Source organism: Lampris incognitus, chromosome 16 (genome assembly GCF_029633865.1).
Source record: "Lampris incognitus isolate fLamInc1 chromosome 16, fLamInc1.hap2, whole genome shotgun sequence".
NCBI lineage: Eukaryota > Metazoa > Chordata > Actinopteri > Lampriformes > Lampridae > Lampris > Lampris incognitus.
The window spans coordinates 18,271,343-18,282,967 of record NC_079226.1 but is presented as its reverse complement, the minus strand read 5'-3'; the positions used below and the strand labels follow the sequence as shown (position 1 = coordinate 18,282,967).

The following is an 11,625-nucleotide window of genomic DNA, read 5'->3' as shown; positions in this document are numbered from 1 at the left end:
CCCGGCAGCAAGACATACAAATGTGCGCGGCTAATGTTCCTCATGACACGTGTGTGCTATGTCTCTTTACCCAGATTGCGTTTCCGGACAAAGCTGAAAAATAAACAGCCTGCTTCCTCCCGTGGACTTTTTTATGATGGCGCCAAAAATAACCCCCCTCTACAGAAGTCAAAGGGAAATTAAGAGAAATAATTAACAGGCATGCTCTGCGTTGATTTTTTCTTTCTTTCCAAGATCTATTGGTAACATTTCCGGAGACGTTCCCTGCGCAACATTTTTAACCATTTCTTCATGAAGGGTCCTGTGTATTTTCCAGTCAGGAAATGTCATTTGTAAAACGTACGAAGAACACCTGCTGCCTTTCTCTGTTCGCTAACAATATGAGACCACTTGAGAGGTCCCGGAGCCTCTGTCTGTCCGTCTGTCTAACTTAGAAATAAGAAATAACCTTCACAGCTGGTGGGGGAAACAAGAAACACCAATTCTGTATTGAATACAGAAGAAAATAAAAAAAATGTTTTGCCTTGGGAACCAAAATCAGTTTTTGAAATGAAAGGTGAGAATCATCATGGCTAATCCCAGGAAAGAACAACATGTAATTTGTGATGCATTGTGGTCCACATGGAATAACACCTCGTAAGTGACTCATCAGTTATACGTTCACGAACCATAAGATCATACGTTGATAAATATTTTTTAATTCATCATTTCTTGTAGCTGCTTTTCCATTAGGAGAGGAGTGAAGTATCCCATCTATCTATCTATCTATCTATCTATCTATCTATCTATCTATCTATCTATCTATCTATCTATCTATCTATCTATGCTGTCTGTCTGTAAATCGCCCAGTCTATATACACTACCGTTCAAAAGTTTGGGATCACCCAAACAATTTTGTGTTTTCCATGAAAAGTCACACTTATTCACCACCATATGTTGTGAAATGAGTAGAAAATAGAGTCAAGACATTGAGAAGGTTAGAAATAATGATTTGTATTTGAAATAAGATTTTTTTTACATCAAACTTTGCTTTCGTCAAAGAATCCTCCATTTGCAGCAATTACAGCATTGCAGACCTTTGGCATTCTAGCTGTTAATTTGTTGAGGTAATCTGGAGAAATTGCACCCCACGCTTCCAGAAGCAGCTCCCACAAGTTGGATTGGTTGGATGGGCACTTCTTTGAGCAGATTGAGTTTCTGGAGCATCACATTTGTGGGGTCAATTAAACGCTCAAAATGGCCAGAAAAAGAGAACTTTCATCTGAAACTCGACAGTCTATTCTTGTTCTTAGAAATGAAGGCTATTCCATGCGAGAAATTGCTAAGAAATTGAAGATTTCCTACACCGGTGTGTACTACTCCCTTCAGAGGACAGCACAAACAGGCTCTAACCAGAGTAGAAAAAGAAGTGGGAGGCCGCGTTGCACAACTGAGCAAGAAGATAAGTACATTAGAGTCTCTAGTTTGAGAAACAGACGCCTCACAGGTCCCCAACTGGCATCTTCATTAAATAGTACCTGTTAGAGCCTGTTTGTGCTGTCCTCTGAAGGGAGTAGTACACACCGGTGTAGGAAATCTTCAATTTCTTAGCAATTTCTCGCATGGAATAGCCTTCATTTCTAAGAACAAGAATAGACTGTCGAGTTTCAGATGAAAGTTCTCTTTTTCTGGCCATTTTGAGCGTTTAATTGACCCCACAAATGTGATGCTCCAGAAACTCAATCTGCTCAAAGAAGTGCCCATCCAACCAATCCAACTTGTGGGAGCTGCTTCTGGAAGCGTGGGGTGCAATTTCTCCAGATTACCTCAACAAATTAACAGCTAGAATGCCAAAGGTCTGCAATGCTGTAATTGCTGCAAATGGAGGATTCTTTGACGAAAGCAAAGTTTGATATAAAAAAAATCTTATTTCAAATACAAATCATTATTTCTAACCTTCTCAATGTCTTGACTCTATTTTCTATTCATTTCACAACATATGGTGGTGAATAAGTGTGACTTTTCATGGAAAACACAAAATTGTTTGGGTGATCCCAAACTTTTGAACAGTAGTGTATCTATTTATCTTTCTAACTAACTTATATAATAAGGAGGGATCTCCTTATTACAAACTGGGATCATATATAACTTGAATAATCGTTATGTAAATTTAAGTATGGATGAGATTTGGCCCCACATTAAGATGTATAAGCATAATTCGATTCTTCTTACTGATTTCCTTTAAAAAGTTTTTGCACAGCTCCTCACAACTTTGTGATGTAGACCAGGTCTATCTTGAAGAGAAGAAATAACCAAAGAAGGTTGAATCTGATTCAGCCTTCTTTGATTTTCTTATCTGGACTATTGAGCATGCATAAAGAGCCACTATAATGACCCGCTAGAGTTAGCTGCATCCCTCGCAAGTCTCACGTCACCTCCTACCCTCTGCAGGGACTGGGGGAGCTGCACTCAGCGGAGCCAGATTATCAGTATCCCCCCGCGGTCATTTCTACATTGTAGTGGTAGTGATCGTTAGGCAGCCTAAATACACTTGTGCAATCTACTCTGCTGTAATAGATTTCACCACATGAAGACTAAAAAATTTTTTTTTTTTTAAAAGTATTTGAAAACTCCACATACGCTATAAATCAAGTCTGACAGAAACCATTACAAACAGTTTTGCGGTGCCAAATGACGACAGAGACAAGAAGGATTAATTTCAGTAGTTTATGGGAGAATGTAAAGTTTCAGTAATCTCAACTGTGGAACTTGCGCGCGCGCGCGCGCGCACGCACGCACACACTCACACACACACACACACACACACACACACACACACGCGGCATACTTTTATGTGGACGAGTAAAATACCTCTATATATTGGATGCTGCTGCATTTAAAGGGGAGAGTCGGAGCCGAGTCCGCCGTGCGCACGAGGTTCACCTTCAAGATCAGTGCACGAGTCACTACAGCCTAAAGTTATAAAGTCTTCCCCGATATAATATGACATAGGGGAACATTTTGGTATAAACCTCTCAGATAACGCATTTATCTGCTGGTCCATCTCTTGACGACTGTGCCATCCAAGCCAAAACCGCTTTTCATTACATGCGCATAACTAACTGCAAAACGCCATTTACGCAGGACGCTTCAATCTCACAAAACAAACCAAAGTAAAAGTAACACCCAAGTGGACAGACCGTAAAGCGTCTCACACGAAAGTGCGCGTCTTCCGAGTCTTCTGGTTCACTGCAAACAAACAAAACAACAACGGAGAAAAAAAACAAAATAAACGCATGGAAAGTTGAACGTGCTCTACTTTCAAAATGTGCGCGTATGACGGCCACCGTCCCAAATGAGGAGAATAAATCGGTGCCAACGTGCCGAATCTCTAACCAGTTGCTTCACTTCTCCCCCCCCCCACCCCCCTCGCCCCCATCGCGAGCGGCTCTCGTGCGCCGGTCCCTCACCGCGTCACGCTCCGAAGTCCTGCGCGTCTCGGGAAAAGCGCGCTTCCAAGTCCGGCTGCAGGCAGATAATACGGTGGGATATCACAATGGGAGGAGTAGCGAAGTTACACCGAGCCCTGCCCACCCACTGCAAACATATAAGACGCTGTCGTGAGGCAAAGCCGGGCACTGAAGCCTTAACAAGGGTTGACTAGAGGCAACAACTGAACTCTAAACTCCCATTTATCCATATTCTGTTTTCCCTGGTGTGTTCAACTCATCAGTATGTTTTGCTGGCATTTGATGTATTGATTTGATCCTTTTTTTAGTCTGATATGGATATGCAAGAGCAAAATTAAGCCCCCCCCCCAAAAAAAAGTAATCACTAAAGAGAATTGGCTGAGAAGTGAAGAACATTATTGCTTTTTCTTTTCCTGACAATGGCACTGGACACAGAGTTTGGTGGGAAGGGCAGCAGCATCATCAAGGAATGGAGTGGACAGGTTCAACCTGCTCTGGTTGCTTCCTTTGTGTTTCTCTTCTGTCTGGAAGCCTGTCTGTGGGTCAGAAACCTCAGGCACAAGAGAAGACTGCCAGGACCCTTTGCCTGGCCTGTGGTGGGCAACGCCGTGCAGCTGGGCCAGATGCCACACATCACCTTCGCCAAGCTCGCAAAGAAGTACGGTAACGTGTATCAGATCCGGCTTGGCTGCAATGACATTGTGGTTCTCAACGGAGACCGGGCGATACGTCAGGCTCTGATTGAGCACAGCACGGAGTTTGCAGGCAGACCCAACTTTGTGTCTTTCCAGAAGATCTCTGGAGGAAGGAGCATGGCGTTTGGTAATTACAGCAAACAGTGGAAGATTCACAGGAAAATTGCACAATCCAGTATCAGAGCCTTCTCCTCTGCAAACAATCAGACCAGGAAAGTGTTTGAGCTGCACGTTGTGGCAGAGGCCGTGGAGCTGGTGAAGGTTTTCCTCCAGCAGAGCACTAATGGACAGTACTTTGAGCCTTCTCACGGGGTCACGGTAGCAGCCGCTAATGTGATTTGTGCCTTGTGCTTCGGTAAGAGATACGAACATGATAACATGGAATTCAGGTCCCTGCTAGAAAAAATAGACAAGTTTGGAGAGACGGTAGGGGCCGGCAGCTTAGTCGACGTCATGCCCTGGCTCCAGTCCTTCCCCAACCCAGTCCGCAGTGTCTATGAGAACTTCAAACATATCAATGAGGAATTTTTTGCCTTTGTCAAAGATAAAGTGATACAGCACCGAGAGACCTTTGACCCCGAGGTGACACGGGACATGAGCGATGCCATTATCAACGTGATCGAGCATGGGAAGGACAGTGTCCTCTCTAAGGACTTCGTTGAGGGGACAGTTACAGACCTGATTGGAGCGGGTCAAGACACGATGTCAACTGTTCTGCAGTGGATTCTTCTGCTCCTGCTCAAACACCGTGACATCCAGAGCAAACTGCAGCAGCTTATAGACAAAGTCGTGGGACGGGACAGACTGCCATCGATCGAGGACAGAGGCAGTTTGGCTCTCCTAGACGCCTTCATTTATGAGACCATGCGCTTCACCAGCTTCGTCCCCGTCACCATCCCCCATTCCACCACCTCGGATGTCACTATCGAAGGTCTCCACATCCCCAAAGACACAGTGGTCTTCATCAATCAGTGGTCCGTCAACCACGATCCTCTAAAATGGAAGGACCCGCACATCTTCGACCCGTCACGCTTCCTGGATGAAAACGGAGCCCTTGATAAGGACCTGACGAACAGCGTCATGATCTTTTCCACCGGTAAGAGGCGATGTATCGGTGATCAGATTGCCAAGGTGGAAATCTTTCTATTCACAGCAGTCTTGCTGCACCAGTGCAGCTTTGAAAATGAGCCCTCTGAGCCCCTCACTCTGGGCTGCTCCTATGGACTCACACTGAAACCTTTCCAGTTCAGAATCAATGCCAAGCTAAGAGACGAGCAGCACGTCTTGACCCCCACAGCATGATCAATTCACCTTAAGACTCAAGGCCAGCACGGACTTAACACTTGCCCACCAATGACATTTAACAGTAAGTATTAGCAAACCTGCACTAAATGCTGTCGTCAACATTTTCATATTTAATATTTAATGACTCTCGAAACACGTTCCATCATTTTTTTGATTTGTTGTTAACGCAGGGCTGAGAATATGATTTATGGTCTGTTACAGGTAAAATGTGGTTCGCTATAAGTAGAAGATATGAACTGTAAAGCTTGCGGGCTTCCTGGAAGTTCCGGTTCTCAAAAATACTGTATACTTGATCAAACATCGCAGAGAATCTACATGTTGTCGTTTGAACCGTGTGCTCGTTTTATATCCCACTACCCGCCATGTACACGTACGATATCTTCAGGAAATGACGTCATTCTTGAAATGTCACTATAAACTAATATATCTTTGAAGGAAATGCTTGTGGAAATGTGTGTTGAAGACGTATTTATTCCCTCTTCAATATAGCGGTATAAGAACATATTTAATCTTGGACACATAAAGGAATTACGGAGTGTTTTTATGGTCAGGTATGGCCGGGATGTTAGAGAGATGTAATCATTTCATTATCTACTGTAATCACTGCATATGAAACCGAGGAAACGCAAAGGATGAAAGGAAACCGATGCAGAGAAGCTGACGTCCGTCATCAGATATCCTCGTGGGTGTTCGGAAGTTGACGGGGGGGGGGAGTAGTTGACTGCGCCGGACAGCGTTTGATATTGATTTGATGTGGGTGCAGCAATTGTTTTATCCGGGGTTCATTTATTTACTGTGCAAGCACTGTAGTTATAGCATGTCCTGTACAAAAAAAACACTCACTGGTAGTAAAGGTACAAAAGCACAGCACAGATAAGCCTGTTGACGGTTAGCGCTTAACAACGCATCCTCATGAGCACGTTGGGCGCCATGGCAACGCTTTCAAAAGCTACGTGATGCAACGTCACACATCTCTGTGTCCATTCAGGAATATATTGCTGTAATGTGCTTAGGATCTCTCTCTCTCTCTCTCTCTCTCTCTCTCTCTCTCTCTCTCTCTCTCTCTCTCTCTCTCTCTCTCTCTCTCTCTCTCTCTCTCTCTCTCTCTCTCTCTCTCTCTCTCTCTCTCTCTCTCTCTCTCTCTCTGTCTCTGTCTCTCTGAGATTCAAATTCCATCAACAGCATGTCTCCAATGTTCAGGTAAAGAGTTCATTCTAGGGAATTTATTGTTATTCTTAGTCTCTGTGTTGTGATTGGAAAAAAATAAGCTATATATGAAGTGAATAAAGTGATTTTTTTTAAACTTCCATTGGTCAGTTGTACTTGTGACTCATCTCTGTGTCTGTGTCCCGGTACCATTTATCCTTCCATCGATTAACTTAACACCACACTACCCTGCAAAACAGCATCATGGTAATACGTTTTAAGTCAAATCTCTCCAAGGTCTCCACGTCATCCTGCGAGGAGGTGGGGGACGTTTATAACACAGTACAGAAACCACTTAAAGTGAGCCGATTCACGGTGTGTGTGTGTGGGGGGGGGGGGTAAGTAAATAAAGATGTGGTGTTTCAGTCAGCTTTGGTTGTGATACCTATATGAGAGCTCCACACCTTGGGTTGAATATCCGTCTACATTTAATATTTACGCCTCGTCACTACAAAAGGAGAACAAAGATCTATAAAAAGTGTGGTTGCGGGTGAATATCACCGAAAATCAAGTGGGCTCTTTCTTTTAATGTTCTCCGCTTCACCCCACGAACAGCCGTAAAAGCAGATTTATTGGCAAGAGTGCTCTTTCTGAATTCCACTGCAAACTATTTTTGATACAGCCTCAAACTTAACGGCTGCATTACCTCGTTTACCTCGTTTAAAGGGCCATTACACCAACAACAGCGCTGCTTAAATATATGCTGTTACGGATGCTGTCAAGTGTCCTGGTCCAAAATCCAGGGCTTTCACGGTCGTATTTTGGACAGTGGTTCTACTCGTTAATAGTTACCGTTTTAGCTGGAAATAAAAGATATCAGAGAACAAATCAAGTTTAAATATGGCTATGAAAATCTCCCAAAGAAAGCTCAAATATATCGTTTTATTCCAAGCTGTCTTACACCGCATCAGACAGTTATACTCCTCTTATCAGTATATATGTACATATATATATATATACACACACACATATATATATACGTATGTGTGTATATATGTGTGTATATACACATATATGTATATATATGTGTGTATATATGTGTGTATATGTACACACACCATATATATATAAATATATATATATATATACACACACACATATATATATAAATACATATAGTATTGTTGTAAGTATAGAGACGGTACTCGTGTCTTTTAAACATCTGTAATAGTGCGTGCCAGATGTTGTCCTTACTGATTTTTAACTCGTTGACTAATACCTTTTAGGCTGACATCCAACCATTGTATGAGGAGTGGTTTATTTGCAATAGGGCGTCAAACTGATCGTAGTTATGTTATGATGAACTCCAGAAATCTTCTTCAAGAGTTCCTTGGCTACACCAGCTGTTTAGTAGCTGTTCTCCTCTTCCCTCCTTGTCCTACAAATGATACTGTGCTGGAACCAGGCCCGAGTTTAAATAGGACTCCCAGGTCTGCACGCTATGGTCACAATGGGAGGGGAGAGATTATAAAAAAAAAAATCCGAGTTGTTGACCCCTCCCACCATGAAGATACTTATAAGTAAGGGTGTTAAGGCTTGAAACGGCATTCCTCTAAAGTGGTCATCTGAAGACGCACTACGCCACCGCAAGCCGCTGAACCTGACCGAGCCTTCCCTTTCCGGCTAGCATCGAGTTGGGTGGTGGAGTAGGGGAGGTTAAGACAAGCGCGGCAGGTGCTGAAAGCCCCTATTTATGGCATGTACTTATTAACTCGGTGATTATGAGGTGGGACTAAAAACAGAGCAGACTTGTATTTAATTGTGTTTAAGATTTAGATAGATTTGTAAGATATCCCCCCTTGATTTTTCTGCTTTTGTTTTCAGGCAACGCTCATGTGAAACCAAGTAAAACTTGCCTTTCTTTTGGAAAAATTGAATGATAGAGAACCTGCAGGGGAGCATGATGACTCACCTGGACACAGAGTTTGGTGGGAAGGGCAGCAGCACCATCAAGGAATGGAGTGGACAGGTCCAGCCTGTTCTGGTTGCTTCCTTTCTGTTTCTCTTCTGTCTGGAAGCCTGTCTGTGGGTCAGAAACCTCAGGCTCAAGAGAAGACTGCCCGGACCCTTTGCCTGGCCTGTGGTGGGCAATGCCATGCAGCTGGGCCAAATGCCACACATCACCTTCGCCAAGCTTGCAAAGAAGTACGGTAACGTGTATCAGATACGGCTAGGTTGTAGCGATATTGTGGTTCTCAATGGAGACCGGGCGATACGTCAGGCTCTGGTACAGCACAGCACAGAGTTTGCAGGCAGACCCAACTTTGCATCTTTTCAGTCAGTCTCAGGTGGGAACAGTATGACTTTCTCTAATTACAGCAAAGAGTGGAGGACGCACAGAAAAATTATCCAGTCAACGATCAGGGCCTTCTCATCCGCCAACAGTCAGACCAAGAAAGCCTTTGAGCAGCACATTGTGGCTGAGGCCATTGAACTCGTCGAAACCTTTCGCAGACTCGGCGCTCACGGCCAGTATTTCACACCTGCTCATGAGCTGACAGTAGCGGCCGCTAATGTGATTTGTGCCTTGTGCTTTGGAAAACGTTACGGACACGACGATGTTGAGTTTAGAGATTTGCTGGGAAGGCTACACAAGTTTGGAGAGACAGTAGGGGCTGGCAGCTTGGTGGATGTCATGCCCTGGCTTCAATCCTTCCCCAATCCGGTCCGAAGTCTCTTCAAGACCTTCAAAGACCTGAATCGTGAGTTCTTTTGCTTTGTCAGGAACAAGGTGGAGGAGCACAGAGAGACCTTCGACCCAGAGGTGACACGGGACATGAGCGATGCTGTCATCGGGTCGATCGACAAGGCTGACAGTGACACTGGACTGACTGAAGCCCATACAGAAGGCACAGTGTCAGATCTGATTGGAGCAGGCCTGGACACCGTCTCCACCGCACTTCATTGGATGCTTTTACTGCTGGCTAAACATCCTGACATCCAAACCAAACTGCAAGAGCTTATAGACAAAGTTGTAGGGCGGGACAGACTGCCATCGATCGAGGACAGGGGCAGTTTGGCTCTCCTAGATGCCTTCATTTATGAGACCATGCGCTTCACTAGCTTTGTCCCTGTCACCATCCCCCATTCCACCACCTCGGATGTCACTATCGAAGGTCTCCACATCCCCAAAGACACAGTGGTCTTCATCAATCAGTGGTCAGTCAACCATGATCCTCTAAAATGGAAGGACCCGCACATCTTTGACCCGTCACGCTTCCTGGATGAAAATGGTTCTGTAAACAAGGATCTTACCAATAACGTCATGATCTTTTCTGCAGGGAAGAGACGTTGCATTGGGAACCAGGTTGCCAAGGTGGAGATCTTTCTGTTTTTTTCTATTCTACTTCACCAGTGCAGCTTTGAGAAGAATCCCAATCAGGACCTGTCTTTAAACTGCTCATATGGTTTAACACTAAAGCCTTTGGACTACAAAATATCTGCCAAATTAAGAGGAGAATAAATTATGGGCCTTTGACTTGACGTGCATTCTCACAATACGTTTTGCTACTGCAGAGTCGTACGTAGTAACCCAGTGAACTATGAGGTATGTACTCAAAGTAGAGGTTTATACCTTTTGCATCATGCTAATGCTTTTTATAATCAATTCCTTCTTTGTGGCTGCTGTTAGCTACCGATTAATGTTTTCCTTTAATTGACTGCACAATCATTTCAACTCATAAAATCGTCTGCAGTTCCTGTGTAAAAAACTAAGCACCCCATGACTTCTATGTGATAATCGAAATTGTCTGAGTCATATCACGAAATGTCGGAGCAATTTCACATTGTGAAAATTTTGCAGCAGACGAATCCAATCAGCCCAGTGAGAGACCGAGAAAATCCAAACACAACTGTATAGACTGCACCATGTCATATATAAAAAGAAATGCAGTAAACTGTCATGCGGTAGAACAAACCCACAGTTTATGATATCCAAAAGTATTGTTGTTTACTTTGAGGGCATATAAGGCATATAAACAGATGGTCAGGAATTTTAATTCACTTTTTTTTTGCTAATGGTTTGGATTCATAAGTTGTTTTGCCCCAGTGAAATAAGTTGCACAATCACTTATCCCACTCTTCACATGCATGTATGAATTATTATTTTTTGTGTTGAATAGATTTGAAATATTCCTCATCCATATTCAGGGACTGAAATTATTATACTGCATAAAAATGTGCTATCAGTGAATACAATTTACCTTCACTGTGCTATTAATCCTACATGATGAGCTTGATTACAGGTAATATACGGTCATATGTTACACATATGCAAATGCTATGGGGATATTACTTCAGACGCATTTCACTGTAAAACTCGATGAATTATCAGCTATTTTGTTATATTTCCTTAGCTCCTTTAATAATGCAAAACCCTTTGCTTTGCATTATTAAAACATTTGTTGTGTACTTGAAAAATGAGCACTGGAGATCATATATGTACATGCATGAACCAACTGCTCAAATAAAATATATCCCAACAAAAAAATAAAATAATGCAAAACCTAAAACACTTGATAAAGCAACCCGCATTGTGCCGATGTACATGTTGTAAAGGACATCTATTACAAGATCCTTGATAAATATACTATGCAATGTACAGTTTGACCTAAGCCCTGGAAATACAATAAACATTTCATATTGATAAATTGCGGCATCTGTGGGATATGTCATTCACGGGAGCTGGAAGTTCTGGGAAGGAGGTCAAAGCGATAATAATAGATCCTGATGTTGTGAGAGATTAACATGGGTGTGAGGCCCTGCACGCTCTCACAACCAGACTCTAACTGGGTGCACTGGGCAGCCACAATTACAGCTCATCAATATTTCACCTTGGCCAGCGCCGTCTATGAAAGAGCAGGGATCGGCCTGTCCCCCATCACACCGACATCCCAGCAAGCAATGGAAGAGAACCAAGTGACAACGATGTTTGACTCCAGAGCTTTGCACTAAGTACCATGTAGATTTTT

The 11,625-nt window shown here is 43.3% G+C and overlaps 2 protein-coding genes across 2 annotated transcripts; both read left to right on the top strand.

Annotated features, from left to right (window-relative positions):
• Positions 1-3,629: 3,629 nt before the first annotated feature.
• Positions 3,630-6,590, top strand: LOC130126168 (cytochrome P450 1B1-like). The gene is made up of 2 exons (XM_056295552.1): positions 3,630-5,510; positions 5,651-6,590. The coding sequence occupies exon 1, from the start codon at positions 3,869-3,871 to the stop codon at positions 5,444-5,446; it is 1,578 nt and encodes a 525-aa protein (XP_056151527.1). The 5' UTR covers positions 3,630-3,868; the 3' UTR covers positions 5,447-5,510; positions 5,651-6,590.
• A 1,710-nt stretch (positions 6,591-8,300) lies between these two features.
• On the top strand, positions 8,301-11,304 carry LOC130126159 (cytochrome P450 1B1-like). Its single transcript, XM_056295541.1, has 2 exons — positions 8,301-8,381; positions 8,480-11,304. The coding sequence occupies exon 2, from the start codon at positions 8,532-8,534 to the stop codon at positions 10,116-10,118; it is 1,587 nt and encodes a 528-aa protein (XP_056151516.1). The 5' UTR covers positions 8,301-8,381; positions 8,480-8,531; the 3' UTR covers positions 10,119-11,304.
• The last annotated feature ends 321 nt before the right edge of the window (positions 11,305-11,625 follow it).